The sequence below is a fragment of the Odocoileus virginianus genome, chromosome 22, assembly GCF_023699985.2.
Source record: "Odocoileus virginianus isolate 20LAN1187 ecotype Illinois chromosome 22, Ovbor_1.2, whole genome shotgun sequence".
In the NCBI taxonomy this organism is placed as follows: domain Eukaryota; kingdom Metazoa; phylum Chordata; class Mammalia; order Artiodactyla; family Cervidae; genus Odocoileus; species Odocoileus virginianus.
In genome coordinates this window covers 36,504,451-36,529,128 of record NC_069695.1, presented here as the reverse complement: position 1 = coordinate 36,529,128, position 24,678 = coordinate 36,504,451, and the positions used below count along the sequence as shown (strand labels likewise).

At 51.0% G+C, this 24,678-nt stretch overlaps 1 protein-coding gene and 1 non-coding gene across 7 annotated transcripts in view; both read right to left on the bottom strand.

Moving 5' to 3' along the window:
* FHOD3 (formin homology 2 domain containing 3) overlaps nt 1-21,271 on the bottom strand; it is a 515,377-nt gene extending 494,106 nt beyond the window's left edge. For 3 of the 6 annotated variants that reach the window (XM_070452863.1, XM_070452865.1, XM_070452864.1), the window contains exon 1: nt 20,934-21,271. In XM_070452863.1, coding sequence (XP_070308964.1) covers nt 20,934-21,098 — 165 coding nt within the window. In that variant the 5' untranslated portion in view covers nt 21,099-21,271. The remainder of the gene's footprint in view (nt 1-20,933) is intronic. The other 3 variants (XM_070452866.1, XM_070452867.1, XM_070452868.1) reach the window with 2 other exon arrangements.
* On the bottom strand, nt 3,639-3,745 carry LOC139030491 (U6 spliceosomal RNA). Its single transcript, XR_011482856.1, has one exon. It is a non-coding gene; the product is annotated as a U6 spliceosomal RNA (small nuclear RNA).
* Nucleotides 21,272-24,678: the final 3,407 nt, after the last annotated feature.

Genomic DNA, 24,678 nt, shown 5'->3' with positions numbered 1-24,678 from the left:
TGGAGGAAAGGGATTAGCTGGTCACTGGTACAGAGTGTGGCTCAGTCAGAGAACAGCTCAGCAAGCAGGTACAGCTGCCTAAAGGCAAGTTTTTCCTGCCTCCCCAAACCTACCTTCACAAATGTATACAGTCTGGAAAACACACTAGGACACAAAGGCCCAGAATCAACTTCTCTATTTACTGCCAGGGACCTCCCCTTATGGATATTTAAATAGTGAGTGAGTGAGTGACAGTCACTAGTTGTATCTGGCTCTTTGTGACCCCATGGACTGTAGCCTGCCAGACTCCTTTGTCCATGGAATTCTCCAGGCAAGAATACTGGAGTGGGTTGACATTTCCTTCTCTGGATATTTAAAGAGGGAGCCTGAAAAGGCAAGAAATAGCTGGTAGATCAATGTGTCAGGGAACAGCAGAGCAGGACAAAGACGGGCTGAATTCAGGTTGTGGACGGCCAGGAATATCAAATTAGGCACGTCAAATTACTTTGGCCGTTGGCCACAGGATCCAAAATAAGACTCTTCTAACCAAACCAGCTTTCTTCTCTCAACTCAGCTCAACACACTCTTCTCCAGGCACCAGTCACCCAGGCCACAAAAGACGGGGAGTTGGCAGCAGCAAGCGAAACAGACGGTAAGGAAAATTTAGAACACAGAGTCCTGCGCTGAGGGGTACCAGCAAATTCTTCTAGTTAACATGAGCAAAGACACTTGAAAAGTCTGCAGTGGATGGGATCTTCTGCGAGGGAAGACTGCAGATAATGGGAGACTTGAGCTGGCATGCTTTATTACTCATAGAATGTAGCCTTGCTGGCTTGGGGGAGAACAGCCCAGGCATATCAGAATGCCTCTACCCACCCCTTCTAGCACCCCCAGTGCCTCTGTTCTAAGTTGCTTCAGTAGTGGCCAACTCTTTGCGACCCCATGGACTGTAGCCCACCAGGCTCCTCTGTCCATGGGATTCTCCAGGCAAGAATACTGGAGTGGGTTGCCATGCCCTCCTCCAGGGGATCTCCCCGACCCAGGGATCAAACCCATGTCTCTTATGTCTCCTGCATTGGCAGGTAGGCTCTTTACCATGGTGCCACCTGGGAAGCCCTAGGAAGTACTCCCAGAGTTTCATGCAAAGTGAAGCTCTTGATCCCACCAGCAGAGGCCCTGCCTCCTGGTTCCACCACTTAAGCATCTCCAATCCCTCCTGCCCACCCCCAGCCCCGGGTCCTCTTGGCAGAGTATTCTGGAAGTGCTGAAACTACCGCTCCCCAAATGCTTTTACCCCTCAATGATCACTTACGTCACACAAGATCCTAAATGTTTCTCTAGACACTCAAATACACTGGTTGCCTTTCTCAGTTTGCCTGAAGGCCTTGGATCTTGAGCCCAAATCGACTGATCATGAGCACCCACTATGGATGGACCAAATCCTGGTTACCAAGGCCAGAACTGGGGCCTGGCATCCCAGACCCTTCATCAGTTAGCTTCTACTCATCTCACACTCCTCGCTCTCCACACCCCTAACCTACTCTCCCCTTTCCCATGCACCTAATGCCACCTCTGCGCTCCAGACTTGGTTAAATCCTATTTCCTTCTCGAAGCCACTCCCTGGGTCCCATAGGAAAGGGACCCAGTCAGGGAATCCCAACCCTGTGATGCTACAAGACAGACAGACAACCTCAGGACTCCTCCCTGTCTCTGAGTGAGCCAAGTGCTGTGCTCAGTCCCTTCCAGGGACAATTTCATTTTAGGCTTGAAGGCCCCTCCCCAAGGAAGGTGTTATTATTCCCATTTCATAGATATACAAATTGAAGCGCAGAGAGATAGGAAGCATATGTCTGTGGGATACAAGGCCTGTGCTTTAAAATCATTACACTGAAAAAAATAAATAAATAAAGTCATTACACTGGACTGAACAGAGATCAGAGGTACACTCACAAGGGGCACCCACGTGGCCTGGAGGCGGGGGTGGGGGCAGGTGGCAGCACCCAGCAGTCACATCTGACACTTTGCAGGCAGTGATAAGGGTCCGTGGAATGAATGAATGAGTTCGTACCAGAGCCATCTGTGTAAGGAGGAGGCGATGACCCAACCAGGAGGAGGGGGCCGGGACAGAGGGCGGGGTGAAGTCAAAGCAAGGGCAGGCCAGCATGAAACAGCGAGGAATGTGAGGAACTAAGGTGGCTGGGCTGCTGAAGCATAAAACATGAGATGGAAAATGCAAGGGGACAAGGCTGGACAGAGGAGGGCACCCTGCAGTCACGAGATGGAGGCAGTCACGAGATGGAGACAGTCTCCTGAAGGGGCCCTGGCCTCCAGGAGATGGGTTGGTGAGGAGCCATAACGGTCTCAACTCTACATGCCCAACTCCAAACCTTCTAGCTCCCCAATGAACCTGCCCGTCCTTTCCTCTCTGCAGGCTCCAGGGCCGCCCCAGCTCCTCCCGTGTCTCTGCTCGTCTCGCTCCCCGTGTCCATCCCCCACCTCGTTGCAAGGAGGGCCAACCTGGGATTCAGCACTGAAGAAAACAGACACAACACACTGCTCTCCTGGAGATTCCCTAGGATGTCCCTCCCCCTGTCATCCTCCCAAGAGGAAGCAGGGTGTCCCTTTGGCCATTCTCCTGGCTCAGGGCACCAAGGGCTGGACTGGAAGGTAGGCAGTTTCAGGCCACCCACTGCTCTTTCATGTTCACCATCCATCCCTCCTCTTACCTGACCTTGGGCCCTGATACCTGCTGTCTTCCTTCTACCCTAATTGCTGCCACCCTCTTGGAAGGCTCTGCCCTTCCCCCCCACCTCAGTGACCTAGCATCACAGCAAGAAAGAGGAGGAAGAGACACGCGTGCACTGGGTCCCTGTTACCAACCACACACACCTCCTGGGCACCGGGCAGCCCCCCAAAGGGATGCTGGCTTCTCCTTACCTTCTCATGAACCCCTGCACCTGACCCAGGGGCTGGCCATAGCACTCTGATTTAAAGTGTGTGTGTGCACGCATAACTAGTCATGTCCGACTCTTTGCGATCTCATGGACTGTATGTAGCCTGCTAGGCTCCTCTATCCATGGAATTTCCCAGGCAAGAATACTGGAGCAGGTTGTCATTTCCTTCTCCAAGATGATTTAAAGTGAGGGGAAGGCAATAATTTTATACATTCTGGAAAAACAACACATAGCAATCAGGATCAGCAATATTTAAAATCGATAATCATTGAGGACTTACTATACAGCACAGGGAACTCTGCTCAGTATTATGAAACACAGTAAAAGAGGAAAGAATTTGAAAAAGAATAGATACTTGTATATGCATAACTGAATCACGTTGCAATACACCTGAAACTAACACAATATTTTTTTTTGTTTTCTCACTAAGCTTTTTAAAATGGATCTCAAATTCTGTGACAGACTTTCAGTCAAGTTGTTTCCATTTTAAAGTACTGATTTTAAAAACAAATAACTTAAAACTGCCACACACAAAACAAATGTTCCACAAAACATACTCCTTTCCTTCTGAAGATTTTATGATGCACCGTTATCATTAACCAGGCTTTTACTATTAAACTTAAATGGCCAGTTGAGTCAAACAGTTCTGAGACCATTCTTCCACCACCAACTAAGACTGGGGTGGCAGGTATCAGGGATAATATTAAAAATATGGAAAGCTTCATGAATTCGTGAGTTATCCTTGCACAGGGGCTGGGCTAGTCTTCTCTGTATCATTCCAATTTTAGTATATGTGCTACCAAAATCAGCATCACAACACTGCTAATCAACTACGTGCTGTGCTTCGTTGTTCAATCATGTCCGACTCTTTGCGACCAAAGGACTGTAGCCCGCCAGGCTCCTCTGTCCATGGGATTCTCCAGGCAAGAATACTGGAGTGGGTTGCCATTTCCTTCTCCAGGGGATCTTCCCAACCCAGAGATTGAACCTGGGTCTTTTATGTCTCCTGCATTGGCAGGTATGTTCTTTCACACCAGCGCCACCTCAGAAGTGGAAACTGATCAGAAACTATTAAAATGCTAATGACACCTAAGGTCCTTCGACAATGATGGATCATTATGACCAAAATACACCATGGAATGTGCACAGACACCTCCACAAGGTCTCAGAGCTGAGCGTCTCCCCGTCAGGTGGATCTTTAGCCCCCATGACCCGGGCAGTCGAATGAGAGCGATCCCACTGCTGCCCAGGAACAACTTCAGTGTGGCGGAGCTCAATCCCCTCCACCTGCTTGAGAAGGCGGAAGAGAGCAGGGTCCTCGGTGTGCAGGGGGGCAAAAGCTCTCCTCGCCCTGCACTGATGCCCCTGCTTTGGCCAACTCCAATCACCAATCACTGCCCAGAATGATAAACTTAAACTGCTTAGACTTTGCAGAATGGCATGCATTGACTTAACGGCCTGTTCTGCTTCAAGGACCAGGCAGGAGCTCTGGTGAAATGAAAGCAACGGCTCTCCAAGGAAGGGTCGGGGGAGAAGAGAGGCTTACAGACCCCAGAGCCCCAGACACAAAGAACCTCCCTTCCTTCCTGCTCCTCAGCCCAGGATTACCTCTTACTCCTGGTCTCATCAGCCACCACTGGCCAGCCTGGCAGCTCACAGCCTTGGGGGTGGTTCACCAGAAGATCCTGCTTCTCAAAGTCAGGCTGATGACAGATGAGATGGGGGCTTTGCCTGGCTGAGCACCAATCCGGTTCCCCAGGACAGTATGGGGGGTTTGGGGGAGTCTCCCTGCAGGTAGGTGTGGGGCAGAAAATAATGGGGTGCACATGTGGGCACCCACAAAGCACTGGGGCCCAAAAAGCATTGGGCTTTTATCTCCAGGGCCCCCAACCCAAAGACTGCATGAACTCTAATGCTACAAGCAAAGTTCAGAATCTTGGGATGTGCCCAAGGCCCCCAGATCCACCTTAACTCCCACATCCCGTCTGCAGAAGCCCCCCACTTTCATCTGTGAGGGAACCTGGTGAAAGATTCTACACAATGAGTGAACAAGGAAACCAAGAGACTCGGAATTAGGAAGATGCATTAGAGCAGAAAGACTTGGTCACCAGAGGCCGAATCTGGAATGCAGAGCTCTTGAGTGGCCAAGGAAATGGACAGAGACCAGGAAAAGTCCCAAGGCTGGAGAAGAAAGAGGAGGGCTGATTTCTCAGGGGGGGCAGCTATGATGCTGATGACGTCCTCAACATCTCGGCACAACCAAAGGGCTCTAATGAAACTCGCCTAAATCAAGGCCAAATCACAACTTCCTGCATAAGCAAAGTCCCCAACTTATACCCAGGAGTTGACGGGTGTAAGTTCACCATGACTTGGCTGTCTGGAGCTCTGAATGCACTTTTCATAGCAGTAAAGTGGTACCTACGGTTAGGACACCAGGCCAGCCTGTTGCCATCATGGCCTATGCGTTCTTGACAGCATGGCCCATGCTTTATTCTTCTTTGACTTCCAAATACACTGCAGAGAACCTGACAAAGAGCAAGAACTCACATCTATGCGAGGTGAGTAAAAGACTGCTGCACAGGTCAGGCACAAATTTCACACTGAACTTCCTTTTCCTAAAGGATGCACATAGCGACATCTTCGGTTCCTAAAGGTACCTGAAGAACCACATAGAACTCTTCCCTTTAGGTCCTTGGCCTAATTTGCATACTCTAGTGCCCTTGAAAAGGTAGGTATTCCCAGGGAACACAGAAGAATGGAAGAGGAGCCGAGAAGGGGGCTCTGTGTATTTCAGGCAGGCTCCCGGGCTGGGAGTTTCATCCAGCCAAGCACAAATGGGGTGACCAGAAAGCTCAGATGAAGGACATCGTGAGATCTTAGCGACCTTCTGGACATGAAGCATTCCCTTGGTAAAGAGGTCAAAGTCATTCAAAAACTGGATCTTTCATATTATTGCCTCTGAACTTCAATATGCCACCCCTCCCATGGTTCCCGGCCACCTCCCTCACCTCAGGCCTGGTCTCTGACTTTCAGAGGAAGAGACGCACACCCTCAGTTGCCTACCCTGCCCCCATTTCTGCTTACTTCATCTCTACACTCTGTGATCAAAGTGCAGTTTTCATATGCTAACATTCTCCAAGGCTGCTCTTCATTTATTTATGGTATTTTGCCAACTGCGGAATTTTGGGTGATTTGTGCTTCATGGGGTCATCGCCCCTTTGTAGAGTTGCAGGATGAGAGTGTGGCGTGAATGCAGGGTGACGTCAGCCCTCAGGGGAACCAGGCTGGGGGGGGGGACACCCCGATGCAGCCATGGTAGGGCCTTGAAGCCTTAAAAATAAAGAATAACTGTAAGCGACTTTTAAATGAATGGTCCTTTCTGTGGGCAGTGTTTTCAAAAGTAATTATACTCTGAAGTCCAAAGACTCGAATAACAAATTCTTCTGACCAAGGGTAATTTGCCCAAGAAGTAAAAACCTCCTGACAGTCCTGCTAAGGATAGAGCAAGGTAAACCTCTGCCAAAAAGTCATCCCAATTCTAGGGATTTATCCTAGCAAAATGAAAATTTATGTTCCCATAAAATCTCCACCCAAATCAGTAGAGCAGAAAAGGTGGTATGACTTAAAGAAGCAAAGAGATCAGCCTCCAGATCAAATGCATAGAGCGGCTTTATTTGTAACCACCAAAACCTGGACACCACACAGATACCCTTGAACAAGTGGAAGGATAAACAAACGTGCATGCGTGCTCAGTTGCTCTAATCGTGTCCGACTCTCTGCGGCCCCGTGGACTGTACCCACCGGGCTTCTCTGTCCATGGGATTCTCCAGGCAAGAATCCTGAAGTGGACTGCCCTGCCCTCCACCAGGGGACCTTCCCAACCCATGGACGGAACCTGCGTCTCCTGGGTCTCCCGCATTGCAGGCGGATTCTTTATCACTGAGCCAAAACTGGTTCATCCATACAATGGAACCTCACTCAGCAAGAAAAAGGAAGGAGCCACCGAGGCACCTTAGATGGATCACAGGGGTACTGTGCAGAGTGAGGTAAGCCAGTCTCTAAAGGTTACATACAAATGATTTTATTTCTACGGATGGCTTTCTGGGAAAGAGCAAAGCTATAAGGAGAGAACGGATCCCTATTTACCAGGGATGGGGTAAGGGGGTGTCTGACTACAAAGGGGAAGGCCTAGGAAATCCTCCACGTTGCTGGAACTGCTCTGTATCCTGCGGTAGTTACAAGAATTTATGCTTGTTCTAGCTTCCCTGGTAGCTCAGACAGTAAAGTGTCTGCCTACAATGCTGAAGACCTGGGTTCAATCCCTGGGTCAGGAAGATCCCCTGGAGAAGGAAATGGCAACCCGCTCCAGTATTCTTGCCTGGAAAATCCCATGGACTGAGGATCCTGGTAGGCTATAGTCCATGGGGTTGCAAAGAGTTGGACATGACTGAGCGACTTCACTTTACTTCACTTCACGCTTGTTCTGGTGCATAACCTCCAAAAATGTATTAAATCACAATACTCTACACTTGAAATGACTAAAATACCATAAGTCAATTATACTTCAATTAAAAAGCCTATAGGTATATTAAAATTCACAGGACTGAACATCAAAAATAAAAATGAATTTCACTGCATATAGATTTCTTTTTCAAAAGTTCACAAATTCTTTGACACTTCTCCCAGAAAACAATGGTATCTAGTTCCCTGGCCCTTGAACATGGGCCAGGCTTGGCAACTTGATTCTAAGGAGTACAGTGCAAGGAGAGTAATGGTTAGGAAAAGTGATACAACATCACCTGATCCTGGTCCTCACTCTTTAGAGCCCTGAATGGCCATATAAGAAGTCTAGCTATCTGGAAGCAGCCATGCTAAAGATATCTGGTAGAGAGACCAGAGACATAGAGAGATGCCCAAGGAACTCCCAGTTATTTGCATCTTCCTGGTTTGGACACCAAACTGAAGAGGCTCTGAGATGGTCCTGGGCCCCACCATCACCTCACTGCAGCCTCATAAGAGACCCTGAGCCAAAAGTGCTCAGAGTTGCCCCGAAATTCCTGGTCCAAGGAAATCATGAGCAATAATAAAAATGTTGTAAGCAACTTTAGAGTGCTTCTGTGCTTTGGAGTGATGTGTTCACAGCCATGGACAACTGCTATTTGACAGATATTTCCTCATATACCATCGTGTCTATTCTTCATCCATTTCACCCTCTACTGAGCACTTTCTATAGCCAAGAACTATCCATGGAATGGGAAGAGAAGGGCCAGAATCACCAGACTGTGACGGCCAAGAGATGGGGGGGGGGGGGGGGGCGGTTCTAGGTTTGGGCAGATGGTCGGACAGTGATGTTCCTCACTGAGGCAGGACAGGTCTGGGGAAAGATATCACGATCCCACGTGGACACAGTGTGCATTCGACGTCTCCAGGACACCCAAAAGGAACTGTCCAGGGCAGCTGGGGAGCTGGACTCAGGACCAGAGAGACAGCATGGGGTCCCAGATGCCAACGAGGGGGTTGTCAGAAAGCCCTGGAAGCCACCCAGGAAAGGAGGTAAACTGCAAGAAGTACTGGTCCTGGGACAGAGCTGAGGCCAGGAGGGAACAGAAAGCTTGAAGAACACAGGCAAGGTGGATGGCTCACCATCACACTTGGGACAGCGAGCATTCCTCAGGGAGATGCTCAGAAACAGCAAGTGCTGCTTAGAGATTAAGCAAGAGAACGGCTGGAAGGTGTCTGGGCACGAGTGACAAGGTGGCGGAAAGTGGTAAAAGAATCACCTGCCAGTGTAGGAGCTGCAGGAGACCTGGGTTCAATCTCTGGGTCGGGAAGATCCCCTGGAGAAGGAAATGACAACCCAGGCCAGGAGAATTCCATGGACAGAAGAGCCAGGCGGGCTACAGTTCTTGGGGTCGCAGAGAGACACACACGACTGAGCCCACACATGCCACGGCAAGGGCGCTGTGGCTGGGCTGGTGGCGAGGGAACCAGACAGAGGGGCTCAGACAAGCTCGAAAGACACTTGGGTTGGAGGAGGTAGAAGACAGGAAGACAGGGTGGAATACTGGATGAAGGAGGTGTTAGTCCATCGCAAGGCTAAAGAAGGGATCCCAGAGGGAAGCAGGGGTCGAAGATCCAGAGGAAAGGGGCCTGGCCCAGCCAGGAGAGGGGACACAGCTGCCCTGTTGGGAAGGAGGGGGCACATGGAGAGAGGCAGACAGGCTAATGGGGGCAGGAGCTGCGGATGAAGGTTCTGCTTTGTCTCTGTGGCAGCAGGGGAGGCAGGGGAGACGAAGGAGCGGGGACAGGGGTCGTCCAGGGAAACAGAAGCACAGCCTGCCCAGGCCCACAGGGCACTAGGGCTGGAGACCACGAAGGCCAAGTCACAGACCCCAGGGACACGCAATAGCAGGATCCATTTTTGGTTTTGTTCACAACAGCCCCGAAAGGGAGATGCTACATTCAAAAGTGTGAGGAGAGGGAGCGGGCTGGAACTGGGGCCCAGCCACTTCACCCACCCTTGTTTCACTCACTTTGGTGCCTGAATTGGCCCCAACAGAGTCTGACACTGAGCAGACACCCATGAAAGTGAGGAAGGTGGGAGAAAGGGTCATACCTGAAGCCTCGCTGGCGAGCTCCTCAGACCAGCAGGAATCAGCGGTGACGTGGCTGTGGGCTTTGGGAGACCCTGCCCCAGGGCCCAGCCAGGTCCCCCCGAGTTCTTCGTCCTCCCAGGCATTTGTCACAGGGTGACTTTGCGGTCACTGCCCGACTAGCCTACTCTGTCTTCCTTACCCTGTTTCTCCGTGCCCTCGATTTTTCTCTGTAATCATTTCCTTCCCCAATTTCTGGTTTTTCCTCCTGTTCCCTTTCTTTCCCTTCATGTTTCCACTACACGGAAAGGACGTAACTTCTCAGTCTTGTGCTCATAGCCAGTACCAGCCCAGCCTGTGGCCCACAGCTAGCAGGCCCTTCTCACTCACCCAGAGCCATCTGCACCTGATCTCCACACGCCTCCCATCTGCTTCTCACCTGCGTGGACGGCCTTCCCGTTTCCTTTCACCCACTCACACCCCACCACTCTCTCCAGGAGGCTTTCTGGACTGTGCGGTCCACACGGAGTTTTCCCACTTCTGACGTTTCTACAGGCCAGGCTGCCTACATCACACTTAGACATGAGTCACATGCTGCTTTTAGAGGCTGTTTCACTTTTCTGACTTATTTCTCCAACCAAGAACCACAATAAAGGAGATAATTATCATGTGCTGGGATCAGTGGCATCGATAGAATAAAGCTTCCCACTCAGTCCCGCCTGCTCCTCAGCTCTCAAAAATATATATATATAATAATAATCACCAAGTGGTTACCTGTGAGGTCTATGAACTCAGCAGAAATATCCCCCCAGTTGTGTTCACTCCATAGTGAGCCTGAAGTCAGAAGACATGTATGTGAGCTCTAGCCATCTTTGAGTGTCGGTCCTGAAAGCAACATGACTTTAGTTTTCCCAACTTGGAGACAGGGCCTGCATAGCCCATCTCCCCCTCCTGCAGAGCTGTGTGAGGACCAGCCAGGCGAGCCTGCGTCCCAGTGCCTTATGAACTGTACAGACACGCCGTGGTTCTGCTCCTGGCGTATTCAGGGATGAATCACCGTCCACAAAAATGCACCCAATTCTGGGAACAAAAAACCGCTCATATCCGTGACTATTGTTCTGGACAGGGTACCCAGCTGCTCTCTTTTCCCTGCCCCCAGACACCCAGCCCTGCTGAACCTGAATGGGGGACCCCAGGAGGACTAGACGGGCCTCGTCACCTCCAGGCATGGGGCACTCAGACACCAGCCACTGAGAAACTCCCTGGTCGTGCAGAAGCCAGAGGGGTTGGTGATTTATGGAAGCTGCGATCTGAAGCCAGCCAGGCTCTCAGGCAGCTGCAGCTACGATCTGATCCTGAGAAAGGGTAATAGATCCCTCTTAGGTGAGTGCCATCCCCTGAAATAAAATCTCCCCATAGCCACCGTGGTTGGCAAAGGGCTGAATCTCCCCCGGGAGCAAGAAGGGTGGCTGGACTCTGCGGACACCCCTCCAGTCTCCTAGATCCACCCTCTGCTCGGAATTCCCACCACTCACTGTGGCCACCTCTGCCTCCACCCCCGGCCCCAGACACACACACCAGCTCACAACTCTCCTCGCCCTCCCCACGCCCAGCCTGGACAGTAGCAGTCAACCAGGAAGGCTCAGCAACAAACAGGAAAACCGGCATGAGGCAGTGCTCCCCCACCTGGCCCTGCAGGCCTCCAGCCTGGCCCCAGGGAGCAGACCTCACGACCCCCACCCAGGAGGGCCCTGGAGCACACACCCACCCCTGCCAACGCAACAAGAAATGACGCTGACTGACAGTGGGCCTTCTCTGGCCAACCCCAGGCTTCCTGCCTCAGAGCATGGCCTGGGCTTGGTGTGGAAGAGGCCAAAAAATAAGATTTTGAGGCTCTGAAGAGCTGATTATACCTCACCAGAGTTAGTGAAAGAAATTATAACATGCAAATCATGTCTGGAGATTAGGAACCTGATAAAGACTTGAGGACATTGCTTCTTGAAGGTCCTCCTGTTGGAGTCATCATGTATATAAATATATCCTGCACTTTTTTCACTTAACCTTCTTTGGTTCTTTTATTGGGGCTTATTGTGTATCAGGCACTGTTCGAGGAACTCTGAGCTGAGTGGGGAGTTGAAATGCACTTTCCGCTACTGAGGGTTTATAGCTGGTGGGGAGATGGTGAGAAGGGATGAAGAACCAGAGCGTCACAGGTGGGAGGGGGCGAGGGGCACAGCCTGCCCAGAACATGGGGAGGGGGCCGGGAAAGGCAGCAGAGGTGACCCGAAGACATGGTCTTCCTCCAGGCTGGAGGGTGGAGGGGCAGACGGGGGAGAGTTATGGGCTTGAACCACCAGCCAGGGCAGTCTCTTTGTGAAACTGCAAGCATTTCAGCACAGCCAGGACTCAGGAGGGATGGGGAGGGAAGGCCAGTCAGTGGGAGTGCCAGACAGGAGGCCAGGTCCCAGAGAGGCCTGGGTGTCCTGTAACAAGCTGCGACTTTACCCTGATAACAGTGGGGAACCACCAGCAAGAAGGAGGCGGCGGCAGAGAAAGCAGGCTTGGGGGTAGATCAGAACACCTGTATCCAGAGCCGGGAGTCCAGATGAGAGCCCAGATGACCAGGGAACGGAAAGCAAGGGACGGCATAGGTTAGAGGACCTGAGGTTGACAAGCAGTTCTCAGGGTGTTTCCAAAGAAGGAGACGCAGAAGGGGTGCAGTGAGCAGGTCTGGGAGAAGGAAGCTACTCATTCCATCTTAAACATTTCTTACCTACATTTCCATATGTACAATTTTATAACTCGTGTTGGCTGTCATGAAGTGAATGTGTCTCTGCAATATGTTGAGGCCCTACTCCTCAATGTGATGCTATTAGGGGCTTTGGGCAGTAATTAGGTTTAAATAAGGTCATGAGGGTAGGACCCCCCTGATGGGATTAGTGCCCTTACCAGAAAAGGAAGACTTCCAAGGTGGCACTAGTAATAAAGAACCTACTTGCCAGTGTAGGAGATATAAGGGACACGGATTCAGTCCCTGGGTGGGAAAGATCCCCTGTAAGAGGGCATGACAACCCACTCCAGTATTCTTGCCTGGAGAATCCCATAGACAGAGGAGCCTGGCAGGTTAGAGTCCATAGGGTCTCAAAGAGTCGGACACAACTAAAGCGACTTAACATTGAAGAAATAAACAGGACAAGTAAACACTGAAGAAAACAGAGACTTTTCCCTCACAGAGTATGGGAGCAATGCTGATATGGGCCATGGTACATGCATTAAAGATGATACACTCCAAGAATATTTAGTGACTTGGGAAAGTATGCAGATATAATGCTGTATTTTAATTCTGGTAGAAAATGTTAAGAATAGTTCCCTTCGGGTGGTAAGAAATGTGATTTCTATATCTTCAGTGTGCTTTTTTTTTTCCTATGGTCTCAAAATACATACACATGCTCATTCTGCGATGGGAACAGATGTTTGTTTGTTTCATAAGGACAGACTCTTTGCTCCCTGGCCTTCCCCTCCTTGAATCTAGCTTTGTTAGCTGGAGCCTCTCCCCAGCAATGTCTCCCTGATTCCACACAAACAGCAAAATGGAATTGCAAGTGTGAAGATGCCTCAGGGTACCAGACATACACATATCAAGATATACATATTGATTTGAGTAATAAAAACAATCCACACAACTCAGCTTTAACACAAAAAGAAAGCAGCTTTCTACTTCTGTCATCACTGGGAAAAGTATACACACTTTCCGTAACTCCTTCCAGCACTATCTGCAGGTCGCAGGTCACTCTACTTACCAAACCCTGAGGTCATGGTTCTTTTGCCTTATCCATCCTATTTCCATCCTCTTGGACTCACTCAGGCAATTAATGATCCAGATCCACTTTCATCCCCATCTGTGGGGATATGAGGATCCACCTTTCAGGTGAAAATCAGGACAAATAAAGAATAAATTCTAATAAACTAAGTTCAAAAATGGAGAAACTTACATTACCATATGTAAAATAGATAACCAATGGGAATTTGCTGTATGTCTCAGGGAACTCAAACAGGGACTCTGTATCAACCTAGGGGCTTCCCAGGTGGCTCAGGGTAAATAATCTGCCTGCAATGCAGGAGACTCTGGTTCGATCCCTGGGTTGGGAAGATCCAGTGGAGAAGGAAATGGCAACCCACTCCAATATTCTTGCCTGGGAAAGCCCATGGACAGAAGAGCCTGGTTCTTGGGGTCACAAGAGTAGGACACGATTTGGTGATTAAACCACCACCAGAGGAGTGGGATGGGGAGGGAGATGAGAGGGAGGTTCGAGAGGGAGAGAACATACATATACCTATGGCTGATTCATGTTGAGCTTTGACAGAAAACAACCCAATTCTGTAAAGCAATTATCTTTCAATTAAAAAATAAATAATGTTTTTTAAAATGGAGAAAGGCCACCATTGAAGGGAGGGAGCCAACTGCTCTCTATCACACAAGGAGAAGCAGCTAGAACATGTCTGACCAGAGGCTTCACAGAAGGGACTTCTGCGTGGACACGACTGGAGTGAGGAGACCCCTCTTTTTCCCCTTCGACTCTAATGCCTTTGATAATTCACTCATTCAACAGCTATTTACTCTACACGCACAATGTGCCAGGCACTGTTCCAAGCTCTAGGGCTAGACCAGTAAACCAAGCAGACCATGAAACAAACCAAGCAACCAGACCTCAGGGAGCAGCAGGCCAGCCCCTCAAGGGCCTGGGTGACCCTGAATGGCAGGGGGTGCTGAGGGAGGTTTGGAGGAGAGAAGGGCCTCTGACCCTTTCCTCCTTAGCAGGTCACACAGGCCTGATTCCTACACTGTTCCCTCCATTAAAACCCAATGAACGGACCCCATCTCTAACCTTTCACTGTTTCCTGTTAATGGCCAGGTTCCCAGGCAAGGAGAGAACATCTACCTCACTCCATCAAGACTTGCTATAAACTAGGGTGAGTAAGACAGTGGGGCGGAGGGAGGGTGTTAGCCCAAGAATGCACTACTTAGGGGATCAGGGAGCCCAGAAACCCCCGCTGAAGCTGTGGACAAGACAGAAGTCACGGAGGCAGTGGAGACTGTGCCTCTCAGTTGGCGGTCAGTCTGCTGCTTCCCCGCGGGTCCAGCACTCACATCCCTCCAGCTGCGTGCAGCCTGCGTGATGACGTCAGAGGACCAGGCGGAAGTCCCCTCACGGGGGTCAGGAGGGTTGAAAGCCAGGTGCCCAAGATGTAGCACACTTTATAGTAAACACGAGTGACTTCACTTTCCTTTCCTTTCATTTAATAAAACTACAGATAGAGCAGTAGCGGGTCAAGGATGGGAACACTGGGCTTAAATATCAGTAGAGGCACTATGAAAAAATTTGCTTATTGGCCATCTCAGTCATAGCAAACACACTTAGGACACACAGTGACACTTAATGAAAGGACTGTGAACCCAAAGGGAACCTTAGAACCCATAACCTAGTTTTCTTATCTCTTTTATTTAAAAAAAAAAAAGTTAAATATATGAAAAAGTACAGAAAATAGTATAATGACTCACCCATATATCCATAATAATTTTTAATATCAAGAAGGCACTATTCAGGTTTCCCCAATGGTCTCAAATATTTGTTTGTAATGTGTTTGTTTGAATTTAGAGTTAGAGCCACACATTGCAACTGGTGGATATATCTCTTAAATCTCTTTTAATCTAAGGTTTCCTTCCATCTCCATCTTCTCCTTTACTATTTATTTGTTAGAGAAACTATAATTTCCCACAATCTGGATTTTGGCGATTACATCCCTGTGGTGAGGTTTAACATTCACTGTAACAATTTCCCCCATTCTTTCTTACTTAGTTCAGAACAAGGCACAGAAACATATCCCAATAAAATAGCTAAAACAACAAAACAAAACAAAAAGCAGTCTGATTGCCTCCGTAAACGACAGATGCTGACAAACTCAAGACTGGAAATGCCCCACAGCCATGGAACCAGCCACTCAGGTTGGAAAACTAGGTTTAAAGCCAGGACACTCCTGAGCTGGCCACAGGCAACGGGGCGTCGGCTGCAGGTGGCACAGTGTGGAGGCTGCAGGAGAGGTGACTGTCCTCCATCTGAGGACGGGAAGGTTCCAGGGACACTTCAGAGAGAAATAAACCATGGAGGGGAAAGCAGGCTAGAGTTGGGGGTTGGGAGTGCTCCTGAGTTGGTCTCAGCATGTTCATCAGTTTTAAATCTGCCACCATTAAAGATGAACATTTCAGAGTCTGGAGGAGGAGGGCAAAGGCAGTACTGTTTTCCAGAGGGAAGCAGGTTGGACTCCGAGGGCAAAAGGCACAGACTCCCAAGAGCTTCTTCACTGGAAGGACTTAGCAGAGCTCACTGACTTAAGTCACCGCCTGTGACAGGCAGCCCCCTTCCCCCTCCCCTCCCCCAGCACGGAGCGCATGTGCTCCGCTGGTTTTCTAATAATGGGACACAGTTGGCTACAGGCTCTGGAGTAAAAAAAGACCTGACCTTAAACCCCAGCTCCTCCACTTAAAAGCAGCATGACCTTAGACAACCTGCCTAAGCCCCCTGGGCCTCAGTTTCCTCATCTGTTAACTGGGGACACCACTGTCGGTCTGCACGAATTCTTGTGACATCAATGGGGTTGTAACGCCAAGTCTCACTGAACAGTGCCTAGAGCAAGCCCTTTATATGTTAGCCCTTCACCCCCAAAGATTTCTGCCAGACCACCCCCACCCAGACCCTGGCAGGGAGCCATGACTGCACCCGCTGGACATCCAACTGGGTTCCCAATGCAGTCTGTCGCCGTGCATGGCGCAAAGCCAGCTGACCCATAAAGGGTTCAATCCCAAGAGCCTGATCTCAACAGCCCAGCTCCAACCAACTGAGCTAATTACGGTAGACTGGGAGTCAACCCTGCTTCGAGATGCTCATAGCTGTTCATACGGCATTCTCAAACAGTTTTGTCCTAAGATGCTATGTGACACAACACACTGGCCAACTTCACTAATGACCTCATCTTTAAAAAATCTTAATGTAATGTAACAAACAGATGTGTCCCTTAAGAGGATTAAGGTGGAAATTCATTAGAGCAGTAATACCAGTGGATTTGTGTTCTAAAACTGACGCCCATCAATCAACTCAGTGCATGCTTAGCCTTAGTGCTGCTCAGCCTCAGGGAGAACCCTGGAGAACTGGGCAGCCAGGTCTTTACCCTCAAGACAGGTATGTGTGAACAGGGGACGAGTGGAGAACCCTCTGAGCCCTGTACTGAGTCTGACCTAAATGACCTCTAGTCCCCGCTGCCCAGACTGCAGTGTGCACAGAAATCTTTGATGCATCTTGGGAAAACACATTTTGACTCTGCAGGACTGGGAAGGCCTGAGAGTGTATTTCTAAGAGCCCAGGTGACACCCAGCCCACATGCGGAGGACCAAGGTTCCAATCCTCACAGCAATCAGCTGTCTTACAGGTGGTGTAGCTGAGGCAGCAAGGGAACCACAAAAAGAAAGGCAGTGAGAAAGGAATGAACAGGGCTCCGTCCAGGCTAATCCAATGAGAGGATGGAACTCTGAAATGTGGGCGGGCTGCCTGGAAGGAGGAAACTCAAGACACAAAAGCAGAGTCATTAAGGGCGTGGACCTGGTGCCAAATGCCAGTTCTGGAACTTCCCACTCACATGGCCCGCTGACTTTTTTTTGCTTTGGCTCTTCGGCTTTGAGATGCAACCGTCACAGTGCCTGACCCATGGGGTGGTCTCAGGATTGGCAGGAGGATGCATGTCTGGGACAGTGCTTGGTGCAGGCAAGTGGCCAGAACCTGGGAGCTATTATTCTCTACTTTCTAGTCCGCAGCAGCCATGGAAACATTTCCTGAATTAAATTACTAGGTCATAATTGCCATATTGACACACACGCTAGTTAGCACTTTTTTGTAATATTCTACAATTTCAGTTTGCCTCTCAAAAATAAATAAGAATCCTTAGAGTCTTTGCCTTTAGCACCAATCAATCCAAATACATTCATGCTTTGAAAGGTCCATGATTCTGTTAATTCTACTGCACAGTTTTTTCTAAATTAGAAGTCCTATAATCACAATTCTTTTTAAGGCACTAAACCAGAAATAAACACCTTTTCATGCAGCATTTGAAAACAAAAGGCCTCACATTGTCCAGATAAAATATATAACCACCAGAATAAACATCTCCCCGGTGAAAATAAGGTACCTGTTCTCTATACTGACCTTTTTGTTATCAGACTAATCATTTGTTTAACCATCCTCAAGGAACTACTATAAAAAGCTCGGTGGGGGGTAGGGGGGGAGCTTCAGTCTAGCAGCTTGGGGAAAAAAAAAAGATAAAACATTATAAGAACAATGTGTTGTTTCTGTCCAAGTCAATGGTTTAAATGAACAACTAATTTCGAATGGAGTCAGCAAATGATAGATAAATTTATACATACTTCCCAAGGTTAGGAAAAGATACATAGGCTCAAGTTTGGTCTGGGATGGACGTGAGGGGTAAACCAGTTCAGAGGTTCCCAGCACAGAGACTCCCTAGGGGAGCTTTACAAATTAAGACCCTCTGGAGGGTCTTTTGGAGAAGGAAATGGCAACCCACTCCAGTATTCTTGCCTGGAGAATCCCATTGACAGAGGAGCCTGGTGGGCTACAGTCCATAGGGTCGCAAAGAGTCAGACAAGACTGAGCGATTGTTACACAGGTGTGTCCACTTAGTGAAATTTCATCCAGCTGCTCACTCAGGGCCTGCACGCTTTTCTGTGTGTGCCATCTACTTCAAGCAAAAGTCTGCACCCCCAGGTCAGATGGCTGAGGATGCTAAGAGTTTCCGTCACACTTCTCCCCTCTCACCACCCAGAATGTCCCCTGCCCCAGAAACTCTCTTCCTGCCAGGCTGGGCTCAAGGAGACCCATGGCAGGGGCATGCCCACTCCCTCACCGTTAGCTAATTCATAGCCAGGTTGGTAACGATTTGTTTCCCCCTCTGGCTGTGAACTCTACCAGGTCAGCAATTCTGTCTCAGTGCTCTTACTCAAGCTAGTAACATTCACTTGCCCCAGGCCAAAAAGTACCTGGCCTAAAAAACTGAGTCGGGAACTCCCCAAGTTAATGGAATGGAAGCCAGAGTAGATGCAGAGTTGGCCAAATGACTGGTCCAGGGAGCAGAACAACAGTGGGGTCTCAAGTCACACAGACCAGGTTTCAATATCAGCTCCCAGCTCCTAGCAGAGAAACTAGGTTACTCAACTGTTCTCAGCCTCAGTTTCCTCATCCATCAAACAGGTCCAGTAAAAGTCTGCACTTCACAGATAACGTGTAATATGAAAAGAGATCCCGCGCTGACATCCCTAGTAGAGCATACACCTACATACCAAGCACTCAAAACTCATTAGCTCTGTCTATCACAGATGGATCATTCAACCTGGCAGATTTCCTGCTGGAAATTAACCAGCATTTTACAATAGTAATGCGCACCTGGGCGCAGAAATGCCCTGAATTCTGCTTTATAGAAACCCTGGCTAATACAACCAGCCACTCAGTCGGCTCTAGATGTGAACAATGATGCCACACATCTGATGGTATGACAGGGGTCTTCAGGCAACAGACTCTGAGACTGAGGATGGCCAGGCCCCCCAAGGCAAGGGATCAAGGGTCTCTGTGGGACATCTTCAGGTTCCATTTATTCCATAAGGGTCATTGCTGGGAGCCAGTGCAGCAGCTGTGCTGTGGCTTCCCAGGGGGTGGGGGCGGGGGACAGCGTAACGCTGAGGCATCGGAATCTCCTACCAGACCAGGAACACTAGAGCAGGCTACCGGGCTCGTCCATGGAAACATAAAAATGTATGTCAGTTTCCAGCTTGAAAGGTCAACCCTGGGTTTGAAATCCAAGGAAACCACTTCAAGGTCACAGGACCACAATTATGAGTCTTCTGCGGTTTCAACAAAGGATCACTATAATCAGAGACCATAATGAATGAAATAACCATGATGCTGAAGAAGCCCTGCAAAGATTTTTAACTGAATCCATTGATTGAGAAGAACCTCCTAAAGTAACTGACAAAGTGATCCTGATAAGCTGAATCCACAAGACATCTTTCTGTCACCCCATCTCCCAACCCAACCTTTCATGGCCACAGGGGTTCCCGGGACTATCCATCCTGCACCAACACAGAGAAAGGAAACAGAATTGCCCTACTCCTCATTCCTGAAGACAGGTTACTCATTAAGTAGTAGGGGCTGGGGGAGGGGAAGGGGGAGCCGTGATACACTACCAACAGACACCACTGCCAAAGTTCACCGGTTTCCACATCAACCTCCCTCTCTTCTTCCAAGGCAGGTGGACATCATACAGAAACCTAAGGAATTTTTAAAAATCAATTTTGTTCTTTTTGTCATCAAGTGTTATCTTTTCCAAATATTTATCAGTTGTTGATCCTCAAAGAATAAATCATCTGCGAGCTTTGATATGAACCCTAAGTGGGGCGGGGAGTACCAGAAAAGTAATTCAAGATGCAGTCACTCTATTTAAGTGGGAGGAAGGGTTCTCCTGGGTAAACTAAATGGTTGGCTTTCAGTGCCCAGCTCTTTGCAACATGCCTGTCCCGCAAAGAGTTAAAAAAGAAAAAAGAAAAAAAAAAACCCAAGCCATTCTTCCCAGGGGACACTCATTTCGGGCTTTGTGCGCGCGGGCCGCCCCTCGGCGCCCCCGCTCCTCCTCCCACGGCCACTACTCCCCCCAAGACCACCTGCTTCTTCTAAGAAAAAGGGGGCTGCTCTGAACGCGATCGCTGCGCGCGGGCGGCGTCCTCCGCGGCGCCCCCGGGGGAGGAAGGAGAGGCGTCCCCAGGAAGCGTGCTTTATCGCGAGGGTCGCGCTGCCGCCTGCAGCGGCCCCAGAAGTCGGAAAGGTCTTGTCCCAGGCGTCGCTCGGGGCTCTCCTCAAAAAGACCAGAGTCCCCGGAACCCGGGTTCTTTCCGCGCGCAGCTCTGCGCCCTCCCGCCCGAGTGCGGGGACCGACTGCCGGCGTCCGAGCCCACCCAGCCCACCCGGCCGAGCTAACGGCGCGGCGCGGCGCGGGGAACCCTCTGCATCCCGCCTCCGGTCGGCGCCGCACCTGTTCGGCCTTGCCCGCCCCCGCTCTGGGCCGGAACGCTGGGCGGTCTTCCTCTCCGGCCCGGGCGATCCCGAGCCAGCCGGCGCGCGCCCGGACCCCTCTGCCTAACGGGGAGAGGGGAGGTCTGCCCTTGGGCGCTTGTCCCCCGGCCGCACCCAGCTCAGCTCGCCCGCGGGGCCCCGACCCCGGCGCGCCCCGCAGCAGGAGCTGCGCCCAGGGGGCCCAGCCCGCCCCCCCTCCCCCCGCGCCTCCCGCCCGGCCGTACCTTGTGCGGCGCCCGCAGCAATCGGTGGACCCCGGCCAGCTGGGTGCCGAGCGCGAGGTCCTCGCGGAACGTGAACAGCGGCGGCCGGCTGGGCTCGGGGAAGTTGGTGCTGTTGAAAGGGTCCGTATCGTCCAAGAACTGCACCCGGCAGGCCAGCGTGGCCATGATGCATCCCTGCCCCAGGGGGGGCGCGGGCCCCGGGATCGACGGGGGTCACCGCAAGCAGGGGAGGCCGCGGCCGCCGCTCGCTGCCTCGCGGGCTCGCAGGCTCCGGCGCGCCTGGCTGCAGCCCCGGCTCCGGCCGCGGGGGGCGGGACGGGGGCGGGGCCGACGGGCCCCCTCCTCCCGGGGCTCTCCGGCTCCTCCCCTTCTGCGTCCCCCGCGCACCCGCCGGGACCCACGCGACTAGCCGCTGGGAACGCGAAAGGGAGAGTGTCTCGCGCAGTATCCGCAGCCCTGGGCCGAGTTCACTGGCCGAAAGCCCCCCGCCCACCCCCCGCTCCGCGGGCAGACCCCGCAGCGCGGACGCCGCCTGGGCCCCTGGCAGCACGTGCGCCCCGCCGGCCGGGACGCCCGGGCCGAGCTGCACCCCTCGGGGCTCGGGGAACCGAGGTGTGGGGGCGGGGTGGGGGGCACAGCCGTCCTCGGGCATCTTATCCATCTGCAAGCAGGCTTAACTCTTTCCAGATGAAGGCGGCGGCGGCCGGGCTCCTGCTGCCTGGATTCGGAAAGCCCCAGCTGGGCACCAGGAGGCGAGGAAGCCCCCCGCTCCCCCCCACCCCCACCCCAACAAGCAAGCAAGCAACCGGGATAGTGGCAGCCACCTGGAGCCCTGGGCAGGGTTCCGGGGAGGTTTCCCCCGGGGAGAAGGAAGCTGAGAAGGAGGAGGGTGAACCGGGGATCTCTGGCAGCCATTCTTAAGAAACAAGCCCAGGAGGCGCCAAGCGTGAGGCTTCAGGGGCTGAGTGTCTGGTTGACCCTCTGCATCCTCACGGCCTCTTGGCCAGTGAGGTCTTCGAAAGCCCTAAATGGGTCTAGTGGGGCCGCAGGGGCGCTTCCGGCGCAGGGAGCCGGCGGCGAGCGAGGGACCCACCGGGCAAGGAGGGACTTGGAGGGAAGGTTTGCAGCCTGCCCGCCGTGGCCTGCACCGCGCCTCGAGGCTTCTCGCTGCTCGAGGGTGACCCCCTTCGTTTCCAATAAGAACTCCCCGTTCCCTCCATTCCCAGGCTATGGCCAAGGTCCCGGGTCTCCTCCTGCCTCATTCAGGTCTCGTGGAATAAACTCAATGGCTCTCAACATCCGCATCTAAACAAGGCGATTTTGTGACATGTGGCTCCCCTTCTGGCTTCAAGGGGAAGAAACCCCGCGTCCCACGCTAAGCCTCTTCACGCGCACCTGTGACCTTCCGTTTCCGTGGACCCTCCCCGTCGCACGTGCAGGCTTGCGCCTGTTCTTAAAATATCCATGATCCGTGACACCTGCTCGTGCCTGCAGAACTAGTTCTCTCTGCCCGAGTCCTTTAGACAGGCCAGTACATCAGACTTCACCATCAGCTCTTGGGAAGAGGCTAAAATCCCATCCCCTTGGACTCCCTGCCTCCTACCCTCCCATTTTCATCACCATTTTCTTTCCTCCTCAGTGAGGGAGGCCTCCAATCTTTCTAGCCGCCTCATTTCTCACCTCTGTCCCTACGTGAATCCCAGCCCATCAGTGACCTCCATGCTGCATTACTTTCTTGGCCTCATCTAGCAGGTCTCCAGGTCGTTCCCGCCCCATCCGTTGCCGGCAGCAGCCACTCCTAATGACCCAACCCGCTCCCCCCAGGTTTCTCTGCACTGCTCAGCCTGGCCCTCCATTCCTCTCAGGCTGCCACAAGCTTCTGCCACTTCACCTACAGATTATTCAGTAAAGAAGATCTTCGCTCCAGGGTGAAGTCCTCCCCTTTCTGCTCCCCTCCTCTCCATCTTCCATGTCCATCCTCTGTCTCCTCCATCTCAAGAGATGACCAAAGCCCTGGTCTTCTTTTTTGCTCAAGGCTCTACTTCCATCTGGATCCTGGGTCCCTTCCTGGCTCCTCTGGGATCAGCCTGTGTCACTGATCTAGCCTCCTTCTTCCTGCCTTCCAGGTTCCTGCCCCTTGAGAATCAGGACCTGGCACACAACCTGGCTAATCATACAGATCCCAGCTCTTAGAAGAGCCCCACACTGGTTTCATGCTCTGCTATTGTGGTCCTTAAATTCATAACGATTTAACAAGAGGACTGGAATTCTCATTCTGCATTGGGATCCACAAGTTATACAGCTGGTCCTGATGAGCATAAATATTCAAGTGTTTTGTCTTTAAAACTACATCTTTATGAAGGCTGCCTCGCCGTGTTATCTCTTCTTCACTTCCTGATCAGTTTCTGAAAGCAAGAGCTATATTTATTTCTCAACATCCTCACCACCTCTTTGCTCCACACCCCAAAACATCTGATGGACAACCCTCCCTTCTATTCTGAGACCATGAATGCCATCCTCGTTGCCTCATTAGGGGGACACCTCAGCCTTCCTATCCACTTTCTCAGCAGCATCTGTCACCATAGACCACACTTTTTTCAAACTCTCTTCTCTCAGCTTCATTAGTTCTACCCATTCTAAGTTCACCTTCTCCCGCTTCATCAGCTCTTCTCACTTCCTCTGGGCTCTGTTCTCCTCATAAAAATAGAGCATCACTACAGTTTCTCTTAATATATATCTGTGTTCCCACTAAATTGAAAACCAATGTAGGGCAGGGACCATGTGGTATTCAACCTTATATACCCCCCACCCCCAGTGCCTGGCAGAGTGCCTAGCACAGAAAAGTCACACCGTAGATTCTGATGAATGAGTGAAACATCCGAGACATCTCTGGGTCCTGTATCTTCCTATTGGTCACTATGACCTGTCACTGAATCAGCCTTTGAAATATTTCTCAACTCTCCCACTGTCTAGCCCTCACTTCCTATGCTAGTCTTCCAATGTGTCTCCCATCCCCAGTCTTGCATCCTACATTTGAGCTTCCACGGGTGTCTCAGAGCCAATGATCTTTCAAAGATGTACATTAGATGCGTCATATCTCAGAGGGAAATCCTTACATGCCAAACCCCTTAGCATGACCCACAAGACTGTCTAAGATCTGCTCCAGTTTACCACTCCGGACTTACTCCTTCACATCTTGGCCACGTTGAATTATTACCCTTTCCCAAACATGCTGAAAGTTGAGCATGTTAAGAAAAGCTGAGCATATAAATAAAGCTGAGTGCCGAAGAATAGATGCTTTTAAACTGTGATGTTGAAGAAGACTCTTGAGAGTCCCTTGGACTGCAAGGAGATCCAACCAGTCCATACTAAAGGAGATCAGTCCTGAATATTCATTGGAAGGACTGATGCTGAAGCTGAAACTCCAATATTTTAGCCACCTGATGGAAAGAACTGACTCATCTGAAATGACCCTGATGCTGGGAAAGATTGAAGGCAGGAGGAGAAGGGGATGACAGAGGATGAGATGGTTGAATGGCATCACCAATTTGATGGACATGAGTTTGAATAAGCTCTGGGAGTTGGTGATGGGCAGGAAAGCCTGGTGTGCTGCAGTTCATGGGGTTGCAGAGAATCGGACATGACTGAGTGACTGAACTGACTGAAACATGCTGAGATTTTTCATGTGAGCTTCTCAACCTGGAGTGCTTTTACCTATCTAGTCAGCCAGCTGAACCCATTTATC